This window comes from Pseudophryne corroboree, chromosome 6 (assembly GCF_028390025.1).
Source record: "Pseudophryne corroboree isolate aPseCor3 chromosome 6, aPseCor3.hap2, whole genome shotgun sequence".
NCBI lineage: Eukaryota > Metazoa > Chordata > Amphibia > Anura > Myobatrachidae > Pseudophryne > Pseudophryne corroboree.
This window is the reverse complement of record NC_086449.1, coordinates 491,080,406-491,099,054: the sequence shown is the minus strand read 5'-3', so window position 1 is coordinate 491,099,054 and position 18,649 is coordinate 491,080,406. Positions and strand designations below refer to the sequence as shown.

Genomic DNA, 18,649 nt, shown 5'->3' with positions numbered 1-18,649 from the left:
TTTCCTACTTTTTCTGGGCTGTAAATACAGTCCAGTTATTTATATGGCATGGAATATGTGTGTGCTATATAAATAACTGGTAATAAATTAAAAATAACGATGTCCAAAGGCAAGTCCTCTAAGGAGAAGGTGAAGTCTGGGGCTCCTATACTGTGTTATTTTCATTTTTGCATGACCTGTTCATTCAATGTAGACACATGATTTTGTGTAAGATGGTCTCTGAGGTGTTATGCTACACCAACACTAAAAATGGTGACCCCCATCACCTGTCCTAGAACCACCATGGGAGGCTTCTTTGTCTTCGGTTATGACTCTGTTAGTAGAACGCTTGCCAGTGCCTACTCTGACTCTACAACAGGGCTTACCTCAACTGACTCTCGCTGCTTTGTTGCCTTCCCCCCCCCCCCCCCCCCTCCTGTGCACCTCCATGGATGGACATGTTTTCACAGTCCGTCCAGATTTTAGCTCAGACATCAGTTGCCTTTAAAGATATGGCACAGTCCGAGAGACATGGGGCAGTTAAAGCGTCCAGGCGACTTGCATTCTTATGATTGTTGTTCTGATCAAGATGATATTGATGCCTCAATCTTTGGTTTTTGACCAGAACAAGGTGGATATTCCTTCCTTAGTCAGGGCACTATACCTGACATAGAGGAGGAGGAACCAGCTTCTAGACTTACGGGTCCTATTTTTAAGCCACAGATAGTCGTTCAGGCGGAGATCCCTCAGTCAGATCAGATCACTGAGCTCATGCATGAGGCCTGGAGTACTAACAGGAAGTTTCAGTTACCAAAAAAAGCTGGTTTGATATTTCCTTTCCCAAAGGGAGAATGTACAAAGTCGGTGGTTCCCCACTCTGTAGACGTTCATATAGCTCGGCTAGTAAAAAGCTCTACATTGCCCTGACTTCACTTTGCAGAGGCCTGGCGTCAGACTACCACAGACACCTGGGTGCAGCAAGTGGTGTCTCATGGATAAATTCTCACCTTTTCGGAAACTTCCTCTACAGCAGGTTTGCTGTATGGCCCGTCCAGCAGATCCTGTTAGGGCCATGGCTCTGCAACAGGCTATTCATACCCTTCTACAGTCAGGAGGTATGCCAGTTCTGTCATGTCAACAGCGGACAAGTTTTTATTCCACACTGTTCGTGGTCCACAAACCAAATAGCCCTTTCCAACGCATGCTCAACCTCAGGGCTCTAAACAAGGTTGTCCAAGTGCCCAGGTTTCGCATGGAAACCCTCTGTTCCATTGTCCTGGCATTGGAACGTGGATTTTATGGCAGCCTAGGACATTCAGGACGCTCACCTGCACGTGCCTATCAATGCCACCCATCCGTGTTACCTAAGGTTTGCCATTCTTCACCAGCATTATCAGTTTCGGGCACTGCCCTTCGGACTCTCTACGGCCCCTTGGATCTTTACCAAGATTATTGCAGTCATGGCTGCACATCTCGGGCGTCAGGGAGTACGAATTTTCCGCTACCTGAACGACCTACTGATCGATCCTGGCTCAGTCTCCGGAGGGTCTGCATACAGCATCTCCATTTGACCATTGCCTGTCTCCAGACGCACGGATCAACTGGTAGAAATCCTCCCTGTCTGTGTCTCAAAGGATATTACATCTGGGAGCCATCCTAGATTCTCAGGCTCTGAGGATTTTTCTGCCAGCAGACAACAGCTCTCCACTCTAGTCTACGCAGTTTTCTTCAACGCGAGCGAGTGTCCATATACTCAGCCATGCAGGTCCTGGGGTCCATGGTCTCCACCTTCGACATGGTGGAATACGGGCAGTTTCACTCCAGATCTCAGCAACACCTGATTCTGTCATGAACGGACAGTATTATTTTCTCAGAGCTCAGACAATGGTGTTGTCTCTAGAGGTTCGGCTGTCATTCTAGTGGTGGCTTCAGATGGTCGGCTAGTGCAGGTCCAATCCGACAACGTGACTACAGTAGCCTACCTCAACCATTAGGAAAGCACGCAAAGTGTAGTCGCCATGAGAGAGGTGACTCACATCCTCACTTGGGAAGAGCGCCATCTTCCGGTAATATCGGCAGTGTTCAACCCAGGAAGTGTACTTCCTAAGCCATAGAACTTCCCCTCAGGAGAGTGGGCTCCACATCCAGAGGTCCTTCAGGATCTAGTGGACAGGAGGGGTCGACCACCTGTCCACTAGATCAGCATAACTGCTGTTAACTCTGCTGTTGTATCACAGGGCAACGAAAATAAACACCTCAACCAGAGAATATAAATATGTTTAAACGGCACAAATCAAACCAATTCAAGGTGGGCACATAGGCCTATAAGATAAAAATAAACAAATGTTTAATGATTCCATAAAAAAGCTGGAAATGCTGGAGGCTAGACTTATCATTATCCCTAAACCTGGTAAAGATCTGACGAGTACCCCAGAACTACCGGCCAACTGCCCGTTTGAACTCTGATATTAAAGTGTTCACTAAGGTGTTTTTATACTGGGTAGACAAAAATAACACCCAACTGGTTTTCAACTTGCTAGGTTATAGTCTCAAAATCTCTCCCCCCCCCCCCAACCCTATGCTCCTTCTATCATTTGATACCGATGGAACTGGGCAGCGGTGTTCCCTCCCTCCTCTATTTTCCCAAACTATACAACCCCTAGCTATTTTTATTAGGAACCATGCTCAAATCTCGAGTATTTCGGTGGGCCAATTATTAGCACAATTTGTCTTTTTGCAGATGATGTGGTCCTTTGTTACTAACCCAGAGGTTTCCCATCCAGCAATTCATGCGGTGCTCCAGAGTTATTCTGATGCATCCTATTATAAATTAAACGCTTCCAAGATGGAAATGACCAGAGCCTACTCGTCTCCCTTAAATCTATGTATCCTTATGTGGCAGGATTCCATGATAGGGTACTTAGATGTTAGAATTCCTGCAGATATTCCTACTATAGACTGTAATTACTCTACTAGAGCAAAATGTCACACTGACAAAGTTGTGGAGTAATTGAGATATCTTGGGTGCTACAGTGAAGATAATGTTGCTCCGTAAGATGTTGTACCTCTTTCATGCCATACCATACATGTGGCCCCACACACTTACTAATCAATTTTTATAGGGTCTCCTCATCCTTCATATGGAAGGGGAAAAGTGCTAGACTTTCTCGGGACAGTCTGTTTGGTTCTACTAGAGGGGCTCTTGCTGCACCTAAATTAGAGTTCTGTCAACCTTCCAGTCTCTTGGCAACACCTTCTGACTGGTTTTAATTTCACCTCTCCTAAACCTTGGGTGGAAATTGAGTGTTATCTGGCTAACCCCATCCTATTAGAGGACCTCCCCTGGCTAGCTGGCGATTCCACATACTATTCTGATAAGTACACTTGATTCAGTAGACGGGATGTAATGACATCCGAGTTTGCAGGAGGTGCAGGGCGCCAGCTGAATTCTTTTTTTTTTTTAAGATCGTAATTTATAAGGCAAAACCATGTCTTGTGAATGACTGCCATTTTAAAAAAACGTCCGAGTTCGACCGGCATCCCGCACCTCTGGCAAACTCGGATGCCATTATATCCCACCTTTTATAAATGCTTGGTATCAGATGATTGCAATCACTGGAGGTATTGTGTTGCCCTCTGCCCAATTGCCTTTGAAGGCTGTGTCTAAACTAACCCTGGACCTCTCCCCATCGTCCTGGTTTGATCTGGCTCTAACCAAATGTACTGACCTCTTGGAGAATTCATTGATCAGGTTGTTTGCACAGTTGCAATTCCAATATTATTTTCCCTTCTGTGATTTCTATAATTATTTGTATGTTAGACACTGCCTTCAAACATTGCAAGTAGGCCCCCTGACCATGGTCCCTTCACCTTTTTACTTTAATTTCCAAATTGTATTCTCTGTCGTTTAAATGGTGCCATGTTATTGTGGTATAGCTATATCATGGACCCCTGTGAAACTTAAGTTTTCAGGTCAAACTAATTGGTAACAGAATTTCCATATTACCTTTTCTGATGAGAAGTGGAAGGGGATATTTCGGAATATATTTAAAATGTCTAAATGCATAAACAATTCTGAAATGCTTGTGATGTTACTACAAAGAATATACCACGGTTAGTAAGAGTTAACCAAAGATTAACCCCACAATATACATATATAGAAAACCACAGCACTCGCCACCCCAGAAGCGGGGTGCAGTGTCTGCACTCACCACTCATAGGGTGGGGTGCATGTAGCCCATGGCCACCTACCCAAATACATACAAATAGAAAATTCAGCACTCACCATAGCAAGCTCACTTGTGGGGTTAACCAAAGATTAACTCTTATTAACCGTGGTTAATATAATTCAGAGAAAAAAAAAAACAAATATATAATCTTATATGTAATGAACTACCGTATTTTTCGGACCATTAGACGCACCGGACCATAAGACGCACCTAGTTTTTAGAGTAGGAAAACTGGGAAAAAAAATATTCTGACTTCTAAGAGATTTCTGTGATTTCTCAGACTCAATACAGTGCAGTCTTCTGTCAGAGCCAGAACACACAGACACACACACATCAGAGCCAGCATACACACACACACTGACAGTACCAGTGGTTCCCTGCGTCTCCTGAGAAGGGAGGAGGTAGGGAGGAGGTGGGGGCGAGTGGGGGAGTCACCTGACGCCGGCTCTGCTGCTGAGATGTGGCCGCTCTGCTTATGACGGCACAGCAGCAGCAGCAGCATCCAGGACCCGCCGCTACCCGCCAGCCGCCGCTACCCGACAGGAGGGAGGAGGTATGAGGGAGCAGGGGAGTTACATGACGCTCTGCTGATGACGGCACAGCAGTAGCATCCAGGACCCGCCGCTACCCGCCAGCCTCTGCTACCCGCCGGCCGCCGCCACTACCCGCTACCCGCAAACGTCTTATTCGCTCCATAAGACGCACATACTTTTCCCCCCACATTTTTGGGGAGAAAAAGTGCGTCTTATGGTCCGAAAAATACGGTACTTACTGTTCTGCTCCGTTTTTGGTGAGAGCCCACAAGGCTATCAATGTGATTTTGAAATGTTACAAATTAACACAACATTGTATGTTGCTTAATTTTGATAGTGTGTATTAATGTGTTATGCTCTTGCACAAGAGATGGGATCACTCAAAAACTGCATTTCACTTGTATATGACACAATCTAAAAATTATTTTACACAAAAGTAGTAACCACACTGTAGTTGGAGATTCCCTTTAAAAAACTTATTATTTTGTGTCTGCAATGTAATTCTAAAATGTATTAATATATCTTTTGATAGAGACAATGAGCGGTGGTCTTGCACCCAGTAAAAGTACTGTGTATGTGTCTAATCTACCCTTCTCGCTGACCAACAATGACCTCCATAGGGTACGTATATGGTCTCAATCTCACCATGAAGAACAGTGTGGTTTAAAGGTAAATTTCCTATCTTGATGTGGTTTTTTTTTTTTTGTTTTTTTTTTCCTTCCAGATTTTTTCCAAATATGGACAAGTAGTCAAGTAAGTTTCTCATTATTCAAAACATTTCTTTGTGCACACAATATATCGAAAAAGGAAGGAAGGAAGGCTAATCTGTCCATTTGAGACCGAATACCAAAAACTTGATACTAACTACAATAATAGAAGTAGATTTTTCTTGTATTGTTTAAATATTGAAAAGTTAACCAATAATTACATTTCCACAGTGGCATCTGGCACTACAGGTGAGAGTATCCATATTGGTTCACTTTTGACCAAATATAAGTCAATGGAATGAAAAACATAACAAAAGATGATAACCCCAAATACTACAAGTTTTAAATGTACCTAAACTATTTTATTAATAGTATACTGTATATGCAATACACCATATATCATGTTTATCATACTTAGGGGGGTATCCAATTAGATGCAATAAAACATCGGGATTGAAAAATGGGAGGTTTTCCTGATGTTTCACTGTTGTTGTTTTTTTTTTTTTTTTACGGGGTATCCACTTAGATCTCCTGTTTAAATTATATATTATAATTTTTTTTATTTATTTTTTTACCAAAAAGACAGGTTCCATGAAACCTGTGCATTTTTAGTGCAGAAGCCCCCAAAATCCAGTGCTTATTGGGGATTTTGTTTCGCTTGGCATGTGAAACAAAATCCCCAGTAAGCTGTGGCGAACCCTCTAGTCAGTGATCCCCCAAGCCTGCCACAGCAGCTGGGTACTGCAGGGAGGGTGCCTGGAAGCTGGCACTCAGCACCGTGGCCAACATCCGCCCCTCTTCTCTTGCCCTGGGTACCCCGGCTAAGTGGTGGTCATGTGACTGGGTGGGGGGGGGAGCCGGAGCACGGGAGTCAAGGGAGCGGATGCATTGATGCAGGGCAGGGATCAGGTGACAGAGGGAGCCGGAGCTCAAGCTTTTATAAATACCCCACTTAATATTGTCACTTTCAATTCAGCTAGTTGATGGTCCTTCCCCAGATTTAAAGTGGGCTATAGGCCTTAATTCTTAATTCATCTACTCCAGTGTTGCTATTGCAGTATATTTTATCAATGTCCTTTTGAAAAATAACTTTCTCCAAAGTGTGATCTTTTTGGCAGACAGAAGGGTATACTGAACATACATTTAAAAAGAAGTGACATGAAGTGTACTGATTTATTACTCAGGTGGAGTTGATGAATAAATTGTTTGCCCGAGGTCTGAGTTTGAAAATAAGGTTATAAATACGCTTCAGCTATAATAGCTGTTTTTACAGTAAAATGCTAAACTGCCAATCCGTACAGTTCTTAAATTATATGTTAAACTTGCTTTGCAGGAAAATACATTGGGGGAAATTCAGTTAGGTGCAAGTTAGCAAGCTGCAAACTCACACTGTTAAACTAGCACACTTTGCCTTCATGCGCACACCCAAGAATCACACAATCCAATTTAAAAATTCCAATTTGCACTACTCGCAGCAAGGTTGTTTGAATTTTGTCCAAAAAAATGGACAGGGAAAAGAGCACGTAAACATGGGGAGACCTTCCTGGACTCCAATGTGAGTAACTGAATTCCCCCCCCCCCCCCCCATTGTTTTAAAGCCTGATATGTTTGTCATACTTTTTTTTTTTTGTTTTGTTTCATTTAGAGTTACTATTTTAAAGGACAAGGAGTCCCGTCGAAGTAAAGGAGTCGCATTTGTTTTATACCTAGATAAAGAGCCTGCACAGAATTGTGTTAGAGCTCTAAACAACAAACAAGTATGTTTCACGCAGAACATCATTATTTGTCTGTAATGTTCTCATCATTATAATTAGAACTACAATGTAAATGTATGCTTGTCATGTAGCTGTTCGGCAGATTAATAAAAGCAAGCATTGCAGTAGACAATGGCAGAGCAGCTGAATTCATCCGGAGGCGTAATTACACTGACAAGTCCAGATGTTATGAATGCGGGGTGAGTAAAACAAATTGTGATTTTAATGCTTTGTACTAACCACAACCTGCAGTGCATGTTGTAATATATTCTAAAAAGTGTAATTTGAATGTATACAGCGGAAATTTATATAAAAATGCACATCTAAAACCCAAGTCTTATACATCTATATCTCAGTTTAGTCTGCCCTAGGATAAAGCCAATGGTTTCCAAACTTTCTTGGATCATGACATCCTAGGCCAAAAGTTTCTAATTAAAATAAACATCAACAATTCTTAAATTAACTTGTGATTCCCCGTTATCCTTAGGCTAAGTTGGGTGGATCTGGACAGGTTTGTTCATGTATTTTATGATTGGCAGGCACCACATAGATTTGAGGCGATTGGCAATTGCACCCAGATAATGTATGCATGTGAGAGAAAGGGTTCATATAGTGAAGTACAGTAAAAACACCTTTAATTACATGATACACATAAAATATACATGAAATATTTAGCTCCACATGGAATGTATAAACAGCAAATCGTCCAGCACAGATCTAATGAATGTAGTTCCTGGAAGATCTATGAACTGAATGAACAGTTCAAAAACAGCACAATGCAGGTGAGTCTTTTATCTGCAGCCCTTGGTTTTAGAGAATAAATTGCACCTCAAGGGTACTATGGATTCTTAAAAATTTTTTAGAAACCATTCCATGGGAGGAAGGCCTCATAATGGTAACTGCAGACGTTCGCTCCCTATACTGAATTATTGACCACGAAAAGGGGGAAAGAGCCACTAAGAATTTTTTAGAAAAAAGTCAGTTAGACATCAAACTTCAAGAATTCATTAGTGAAGGAGTTCATTTTATTTTAACAAACCATTATTTTCTTTATGACGATTTTTATCTTCAAAAGGTAGGCACCAGGTTCGCTCCAAGTTACGCTAATATTTTTATGGGTCATTGGGAAAATGAAAAAATATGGAACAACAACCCATTTGGAGTGAACCTGGTGTCCTGGTCACGTTATATAGATGACGTCTTCTTTATATGGAAGGGAAGTCAAAGGTCCCTTGAGGAGTTTTTTACATACCTCAATACTAATGATGTCAACATCGAATTTTCATTTGTAAGCAGTGATACCACAGTAAATTTTTTAGATATCACGGTGTATGTAGAAGATGGCCATATACACACCAAATGCTTTATTAAGCCAACAGATTCGGGTACATTCCTACAAGCAATGAGTTGCCATCATCCCAACTGGCTGGGCTCTATCCCAGGTAGCCAGTTGAGGAGATTAAAGCGTAATTGCTCCAAGGAGGACAATTACCTCCAACAGGCGGAGGCTATGAAGGATAAATTTGTAGCCTCCGGTTACAAAGAGAATCATATCAGGGAAGCTACTAACCAAGTGGAGAGAATTGACAGGAGACACCTTTTGATTAAGAAGCCCAAGCGAAAAGATGATTTGTCAGCCTACAACTGGGCTTTTACAACCACCTATAACAGTCAATACAAACGGTTAGAGACTATCTTATCAAAACACTGGAAGATCCTAAAGAGAGACCCCATTATAGGTGAATTATTACCCAATAGACCAAAAGGCATCTATAGAAGAGCGCCCACCATAGGTTCGAAGGTGGTAAAGAGCTTGCTTCCTTCAGACAAAATCAAACCAGGTACGATAAATTCAAAAGGATTCTATAGATGTGGATCTTGTATCGGTTGTAAAGAGGTCAAAGGGGACAATAAAAAATTGACGGAAGTTCAAATTAACGGTAGAACAGAAAAAATCAATGAGTTCATAACCTCAAGAACGTGGTTTATGGGATTGAATGCACTTGTGGTCTTTACTATATAGGACGAACCTCCAGACCACTCAAAACTAGACTGGGGGAACACCTAGAAATATAAAGAAGGGCTTGCAAACCCATTCTTTATCCGAACACTTCAGATTAAAGCATGATAGTATAACGTCAGAGATCAGAAGGTTTTTTGGCCTGAAACATATATCAGGTCATCGTAGGCAAAGAGATCTGGCCACCCAACTGGCCAAGGTGGAAATTAAATAAATTTTTGAACTAGGGACTCTAAAGCCAGGAGGCTTTAATTTGGATTTCGATATCAAGTGGTTTTTATAGGCATTAATTGTGGTTCTTTTAATCAATTAGTGTGTCCCCGATTAACTAGTCCCACTATTCCTTATGCCCCTCTTTGTACTGAGGACCTATAACATATGTCTTTCTTGCCTAAACACTAGCACTTTCAGCATGGGCACCTTATTTCAAGCACTTTATTTCTAAAGATGTAATTCTTTGTTCAAACTATTGATTGTTTCTACCATGTGTCTCCAAAGAACTTTTATACGTATTTTTTAGAAGTCACATTTGTTTCTAGTTTTAATACAGTTTTTTTAAATGGTTTGTTCAATTGTTGGATTGCACAGGACTGCGTTTCCATAACAACAGACGGAGGCCGGCCGCTGGGCGGAGCCGTTTCCGGGGCAACGTGAGATACACATTATGGAACCCCCGGACGGAAATTACGCACTTAGCCGTTATGGCACGGACTGTAAGCTTTATGGGAAATGGAGTCCGTCCAGACCCGCCAGCGGAAGTGACGTCGCGGTACCACGGCAATCCGCTGCGGTACACAGCTGAAGGAGAGGCTGTTAAACAAATGATGGGAATAGGCATCAGCTGCGACCAGAAGGTTACCATTGGACAAGGGACATTTAAATATCAATGTTTGGAAGCTCCACATACGGACTCCTTGAAAAAGACCCCAGAATAGGGGTGGTAACGCGTCGGAGGGAACAGCAAAAGCCGCCCAGGACGGACGTGTGACTGTGACACCGGGAGACTTATTACAGCCTATTTGACACCAAGGGTGCCTGGGACTCGCCTGCATTGTGCTGTTTTTGAACTGTTCATTCAGTTCATAGAACTCCGGTAATTACATTCACTAGATCTGTGCTGGACGATTTGCTGTTTACACATTCCATGTGGAGCTAAATATTTCATGTATATTTTAGGTGTATCATGTAATTAAAGGTGTTTTTACTGTACTTCACTATCTGAACCCTTTCTCTCACATGCATACATTATCTGGGTGCAATTACCAATCGCCCCAAGAGAGAGCCAGACCAGAATTATCTCTGTAGACTATCCTGTAAACAACAGCGCCGGATAAGTGATACCTATCTTTTTTTTTTTTTTTCTTCTGCATGTTGTGGTGGAGGTTGGAGGAATCCTCCTTTTTGGGTATTCACCAATTTACTGCACATTGATATTATAGCGCACTAGACCGCAGTGTTGCATCTTGTTTTGTATACCACATAGATTTGAGGCTGGACCAACAACCTTTGCACCCATGCAAGTGCTGTACAGTGCCAGAGTGCCACAGCAGCCAGTTTAGGAACCACTGACCTATTCTACATATAAAGCAGTTCTTATCCGCAATTATGTTGCTCATACCTTAAAGTAAATTCTCCTTGAAAAGTTACATAGGTTCCCTAACTATGAAGCAAAAGTATCCTTGAAGACTTGCATGGTTACCCATGGATTTCCTGATCAAACTAAAGGATTGCTAGTCTGTGCTCTGTAGCATTGCCTGACAGGAAGCAAAGCCATCTTTTATTTGCTATGGCCAAGTAGTTCCTGCCAATAAAGTTTAGCAACCACTGGTTTTTAATAGGTACTTTAGGCTCTACCAACTGACTTGAGCTCAAGGATGGGACAGTTAAATACCAGCCATAATATCGTAAATGTACGAAGATTACAATTAGTAATGTTTGTTATTTTGCATAACAGAGCTGTAACATAAAAGTTTAGAAATCTGCCTCTTGCATTGTAACAAAGAAAGTAGTACTACCTCTCCAGTATAGTGAATCTGTTCATCTGTTATTTATGTAATCTCTCATGAGTAGGGCTGCATTCATCTTTCCCTCTATCCTGACTAGTCTCCCAGTTCCTGCCGATGAAAAACATCCCCACAACATGATGCTGCCACCACCATGCTTCACTGTAGGGATGGTATTGGCCTGGTGATGAGCGGTGCCTGGTTTCTTCCAGACATAACGCCTGGCATTCATGCCAAATAGTTCAATCTTTGTCTCATCAGACCAGAGAATTTTGTTTCTCATGGTCTGAGAGTCCTTCAGGTGCATTTTGGCAAACTCCAGGTGGGCTGCCGTGTGCTGTTTACTAAGGAGTGGCTTCCGTCTGGCCACTCTACCGTACAAGCCTGATTGGTGAATTGCTGCAGGAATGCTGTAGCTCCGACAGAGTGACCATCAGGTTCTTGGTCACCTCCCTGACTAGGGCCCTTCTCCCCCGATCGCTCAGTTTAGACAGCCAGCTCTAGGAAGAGTCCTGGTGGTTCCGAACTTCTATTTACGTATGATGGAGGCCACTGTGCTCATTAGGCCCTTCCAAGCAGCAGATATTTTTCTGTGCCCTTCCTAAGATTTGTACCTCGAGACAATCCTGTCAATGAGGTCTACAGACGATTCCTTTGACTTCATGCTTGGTTTGTGCTCAGACATGCACTGTCAAGCGTGGGACCTTATATAGACAGGTGTGTGGCTTTCCAAATCATGTCCAATCAACTGAATTTACCACAGGTGGACTCCAAATAAGCTGTAGGAAAACCTCATGGATGATCAGTGGAAACAGGATGCACCTGAGCTCAATTTTAAGCTTCATGGCAAAGGCTGTGAATACTTATGTACATGTTATTTCTTAGTTATTTATTTTTAATACATTTGCAAAAAAAAAAAAAAAAATTCACGTTGTCATTATGGGGTATTGTGTGTAGAATTTTGAGGGGGGGTGGGGGGGGGGAATGTATTCCTTTTTGGAATAAGACTGTAACATAACAAAATGTGGAAATAGTCAAGCGCCTTGAACACTTTCAGGATGCACTGTATATTACAGCATTTGGAAGAGATTCTTTACATGATGTGAATCCAAAAGAAATCCAACCATTCCACACATCCTTAGTTTCCTCCATGGGGAAGTCTGTAAAGGTATTGAGTTATCCTCACTAAAGTACCAGTGTCAGAGTTAGGTATTTTATTGGAGACGAATTTGACTTCACAACAATGGAAGGGGTGCAGAAACATATTATATATATATATATATATATATATATATATATATATATATATATATATAATATCTCCATGGAAGTCCTGCACTCACATCCGTAAATCATCAACTATGGGGTGCGCCCAGTAGAATCCACAGAATCCCTGTAGATCAACATATGTAGCAGTAGTTCCAGTTTCCTGGGGGGCACTCTCCTTTAAACATCATCACACGAATTTTCTTAATCCATAATAGGCTTTATTCGGTCTCGCAATTGGCTTTATTAAGTCGACGTTTCGGCTCTATCAATAGAGCCTTTATCAAGACCAGCCTTGCAAACAATTTTATAGTCAAGTGGTCATAACTAAAATGAGTATAACTCAACAGAACAACACTGAGGGTGGATTCTCGGTCACTCCAGCATCTTAACTTCATATAAATAGGGAAAATATCCTGGATAACTATCCATATAGAGACACCTTGGTCAATAAACCTCCCTGGAGGTCACAAATCCACATCCATTCAGTGTGGCTGGCATCATGAAGTTAAGATGCTGGAGTGAAAATCTGAGTCGGTGGGTGTCATGCCTGGTTGAACTGACATGGAATGACCTCAAGGTGCAGAGTTACTTGCTCTTTTATTCAGGGTTGGCTGGTTTAAACCGATTTTTATTTTTTTTTTTATTTTTTTTTTTTTAAACCACTGGTTTTTTTTTTTTGGTTTTTTTTGTTTATTATGTTGTGACTACAGGCACAACACTGTGACTTCTTAAATAAAGCCTATTGTAAGGGAATCCCGGGTATTATTCCTCATTCTTGTTGCTTGTGGTCTTCATCTAAGTAAGCTGAACCAATGCAGTAAATCACACACACAACAAAAATGTAGGGCGGTGAATCAGATAAGAGAGGTGCTAAATCTGCCTAGCATCAAGCTTCTCCCCCCAACATTCCCATAGGAGGTTTATGGTAGACTTACCATAGTTAAATCTTTCTGCGAGGTACACTGGGTTCCACAGGGAATACATTGGGGTGTAGAGGTGTATCTTGATCCAGAGGCACCAACAGGATAAAGCTTTAGGATTCATTACGGGGCCGCCTCTATAACCCCACCTCCAGGCACTGTGAGCTCCGTTTTGTTAACCAGTCCAATGCAGAAGCAGGTAAAAGAGAAGGCAGATGTTAGTCACATAGAACCACGTTCTCACGACCGGAGTAGGAACTAGCGGCTAATACCTGAGAAGTTCGATAGACTTCTTGGAAAGTAGCCACTAACCCCTATTGCACACTGTAACTGAAGCCGCTGCGGCCGCTGTAATAAATCCTTTACCTACGTACTCTGTCCCCAGTTAGCTTACACAGTCCCGTACTGTGCACGCACTTTGCGTACACACGCCGGAATAGCCGTGCAGCTTACACTCAGTGCATACACACAGACCGACACGCTGAGAGCACGAGGCAGCTCTAGGTGTGGCAATTACACTATACAAACGCTCAACAGAAACTGAATGCGACACCAGTATTTGATTGTATGTTGTGGTCCAAAGCAGCAACAAGTAATAATATATTTGTAAAAGGGAGTTACAATAAGTTAAAATATAAATGGTACAACACAATACAATTCAATCACAGAGAGAGAGTCACACCCAATGATATGTACGCTTTGTCGCTTGCGCTACCCGGATCCGGTCCCCAGCCGTCTGGCGAGACGACCTATGAGTCTTTAAAAAGCAGAGAGAGAGTGACCGGCCCAGGTGCAAGGTTTATATACCCTTGCCCAAAATACAATACAATGGGGTTGTATGCTCTCCACTGATTGGTTGGAGGGATGGTCGTTTACAGTACAGGAGAGGTCATTGGTCAGTTTGAAGAGATGGGTGATGCCTTGATCCAGGGGTGTGTACTGCTGGTCAGCTCTGGATTCCCACCGCATACCAAGTACATAATAAACACAAATATACCTTTAATCTGCCTTTGTGAATAACTATTCGCAACGACATGCGATCTTCTCCAAACCAACACCGGATTATTACTCCTAATTATCCGAACACGTAGATACCATGCATGATGCTCTGATCAGTTACTGTCCCCTCGCATACTGTAAAGGTGTATAATTCCCTTGTTGTGCCTTGCAAGTAAAAGTTGCATGATGGGAAAGGGGAGACTATGTGCAATGTGTGCACCAAGTTTGGGAAACATGCAATGTGTGACAGATATTTCCATGTTCATTAGGTTACCCTGTCATGCTATCTCCAAGCAACATGATCCTACACATGAAATGACCAACCATTCTCAAGATACACACAAATGTGTGTGTGTGTATATGTATGTATGTATGTATGTATGTATGTATGTATATGTGTATATATATGTATGTGTGTGTACACACACACGGAAGTGCGGTACTCCAGGCGACTTGAATAAAGAAACTTCAGGCAGTGAAATGAAAGCAATGTTTAACACATTGTCTTCAGGCTTAACAAACATACATAAAACAACACTCAGCTAAATAGTGATCACACCCCTGTGACTGGCGCCATCAATCCGGAAACGGGATTGCAGCCCGCCCAGGGACGCAGACGTCGCTGACGTCATCATAGTGCTCCCATCACCAAGACAACGTGTCAACAAGCATAGGCTACATAGAAAAACATGTATAATATCATAGACCTAATTTCATTATTAATCATTACACAAATACAGGCCTATCTTAACTAATCATAATGCTTGTAACACAGGTTCTGACCTGTATATTAGAGCCTATCATGGCACATGTAATACGTATCAATAGATGCATGATGCACAATACTGGATAAGATCCTATTTTTTTTGTAGGTATATAGATGACCTGCTGGTCATCTGGCAGGGTTCTAAAGAATCTTTGATGGCCATCATTGATGGCCAAAACACCAAAGAGCATCCCATTAAATTTACATACTCTATTGAGTCCAGCACTATCCAATTTTTGGATGTCCAGCTGTCTATAGATAAGGGTAAAATTACCACATCGCTGTATTCCAAGCCTACGGACCGTAATAATTACCTTCATTTTACAAGTAGTCATCCATTGCCTCTGAAACGGGGGCTACCTTATTCTCAATTCCTGCGGGCCAAACGGATCACCTCTGATCCGGAGTTAGCTATACAACACATTGAAAATATGTCCCAAAAAATTCTGGAGCGAGGCTATGATCCTTTGTTGTTAAATCAGGCTAAAAATAAGGCCATGGCATTAGATCGCCAGCAGTTATTAAATCAGCAAAAAAACAAAGTCAAAGATAGTATGTTACCTTGGGTGAATAGTTTTCACTCGGCCAGTAATTCTATTAGAAGGTCAGCGAAAAAACATTGGCACTTGATCCAATCGGATCCTGATTTGCCACTGACTCATACCAAACTTATGCCATGCTATCAACGACCAAGAAATTTACGGGACATATTAGTCAAATCAGATGTTTATGATCCAGGACAGCAAACTTTGGCATTTGTGGGAAGAAAAGGTTGTTATAAGTGTACGTTTGTTAAGCCTGAAGACAATGTGTTAAACATTGAAACGTTGCTTTCATTTCACTGCCTGAAGTTTCTTTATTCAAGTCGCCTGGAGTGCCGCACTTCCACTTGGGTCCATTGAACTTTATTATGCGGGCACCCGGTGCGGTTATGCAGCTGATGGGAGAGATGGTATCTTTTGCTTTTATATATATATATATATATATATATATATATATATATATATATATATATATATATAATTTGTTTCCCTGCTTATTATGTCTATCTTTCAAAGGTTTTCTAGACTGCAGGCTGCCAGTAGTTAATAATTTGCAACCACAAGCTTGTGTGTATCTATTGGGATATTTGTCTCCCATTGTTCTGGCCCCCACCAAACGATGTCTTGTTTGGTTTGTGTTTGTCTTTCTTCACTGACCAGGGGGTCTGTTCAAACATTGGAGTGAACAAGACATTGTTTTGGAAGGATGTGCATGTTTGGTTAGATTAGTGTGTGTGAACAGTGACTTGACACAGGCTGGGTCATGTGGCATGTGTCTGTATTAATTTCCATTGCAAGTAAGAATCTTTCTGTAATTGCTCATACCACGCCTGTACGCGCACTCCTGTGGGAGGCGATTGTACGCAATTTGCGAGTATGCTGCACGAACGCCAGACTAAGTACATATATGGATGCCATCTGTGTGGTGTTTGCTTGTGGTGTGTGTATTGCAATATTTTCCGACTTCGACATACCATACAAACCCTAAGAAGCTAAGTGCGTCAGGGTGGCCGCCCTGTGGAACCCAGTGTACCTTGCAGAAAGAGATTTAACCATGGTAAGTCTACCGTAACTCTCCTTTTCTGCAGCGGGTGCACACTGTGTTCCACAGGGAATACATTGGGGATGTCCTAAAGCAATTCCCCAAGGGAGGGGACGCACTTTAGCGGATACGAGAACCCGGCGTCCAAATGAAGCATCCTGGGAGGCAGACGTATCAAAGGCATAGAACCTAATGAAAGTGTTCACTGAGGACCACGTAGCCGCCTTGCACAATTGTTCTGCGGACACGCCACGGCAGGCCGCCCGAGAAGGTCCAACAGACCGGGTAGAATGGGCTTTGATGGTAGCAGGAGCTGGAAGGCCAGCCTGTACATAAGCATGTGCAATCAACATTCTAATCCATCTGGCCAAGGTCTGCTGATTAGCAGACCAGCCACGTTTATGAAAACCAAAAAGAACAAAGAATCAGCTCTCCTAGGCGAAGCTGTTCTCTTCACATAAATACGGAGAGCCCGTACCACATGCAAAGACCGCTCTTTGTAGGATAAAGCAGGAGAGGTAAAGGCCGGATCCACAATCTCTTGGTTAAGGTGTAAAGATGACACCACTTTAGGCAGATAACCAGGTCCAGTTCTAAGAACCGCCCGGTCACGGTGAAAAATCAGAAAGGGAGACCAACAGGATAAGGCACCCAAGTCTGAAACCCGTCTAGCAGAGGCAATAGCCAGCAAAAACAAGACTTTAAGAGTAAGCCACTTAAGTCCACATACTCTAAGTTCGAATGGAGACTCTCTTGTAGGGCATCCAGGACAACCGACAAATCCCAAGGAGCCACAGGAGGAACATAGGGAGGTTGAATCTGTAAAACACCCTGAGTGAAAGTATGAATGTCAGACAGAGTCGCAATTTTTCTCTGAAACCACACCAACCAGGCCGAAATATGATCCTTGTGGGAGGCCAGTCGAATGTCTACGTCCAGGCCCTGTTGCAGAAAAGCCAAATGTTTGGCAGTACTGAACTTATACGCATCATAATTCTTAGCTGCACACCGGGTGAAATAAGAATTCCAGACCATATAATAAATCCGAGCCGAAGCCGGTTTACGGGCTTTCAACATAGTTTGAATGACTGCCTCAGAGAATCCCTTGGCCCTCAGAACTGAAGCTTCAAGAGCCACACCGTCAAAGCTAGTCTGGCCAGATCCTGGAAGGCACAAGGGCCATGAACGAGGAGGTCTGGGCGTTGCGGAAGTAGAAGAGGACACTATCGAGAGACCCTGTAGGTCTGAGAACCAATGCCGTCTGGGCCACGCTGGAGCTATCAGAAGTAGTATTCATCCTTCTTGCTTGAACTTCCTTATTACCCTGGGCAGGAGTGACACCGGAGGGAACACGTATGGCAGCCGAAAGTTCCTTGGAATTGCCAGGGCGTCCACTAACGCTGCTTGAGGATCCCTTGTCCTTGCTCCAAAGACTGGAACCTTGTGATTGTGTCGAGACGCCATTAGGTCTACATCTGGTAGGCCCCACTTGTCCACTAGGAGTTCAAATACTTCTGGATGAAGGCTCCACTCCGACGTGTACGTCCTGACGACTGAGGAAGTCCGCTTCCCGGTTGAGGACCCCCAGAGTGAACACTGCCAATATGATTGGCAGATGACATTCTGCCCATAGAAGAATCTTTGACACTTCCATCATTGCCATGCGGCTTCGTGTGCCGCCTTGATTTATGTACGCCACCGTGGTGGCGTTGTCGGACTGTACTTGAACAGGCCTGTTTTGTACCAGAGGCAGGGCCAGTTTCAAAGCATTGAACACTGCCCGCAACTCCAGAATGTTCTATCGGGAGGAGAGATTCCTCCCTGGTCCATCGACCCTGAAGGGAGTGTTGCTCCAACACCGTGCCCCAACCCCGCAGACTGGCATC

At 42.9% G+C, this 18,649-nt stretch overlaps 1 protein-coding gene across 2 annotated transcripts in view; it reads left to right on the top strand.

The window, feature by feature from the left end:
• The window catches only part of ZCRB1 (zinc finger CCHC-type and RNA binding motif containing 1), a 43,816-nt gene that overhangs the window by 10,091 nt on the left and 15,076 nt on the right, over positions 1 to 18,649 (top strand). For both annotated transcript variants that reach the window (XM_063927336.1, XM_063927335.1), the window contains exons 2-5: positions 5,274 to 5,362; positions 5,466 to 5,494; positions 7,094 to 7,205; positions 7,295 to 7,402. In XM_063927336.1, the coding sequence (XP_063783406.1) occupies positions 5,279 to 5,362; positions 5,466 to 5,494; positions 7,094 to 7,205; positions 7,295 to 7,402 (333 nt within the window). In that variant the 5' untranslated portion in view covers positions 5,274 to 5,278. The remainder of the gene's footprint in view (positions 1 to 5,273; positions 5,363 to 5,465; positions 5,495 to 7,093; positions 7,206 to 7,294; positions 7,403 to 18,649) is intronic.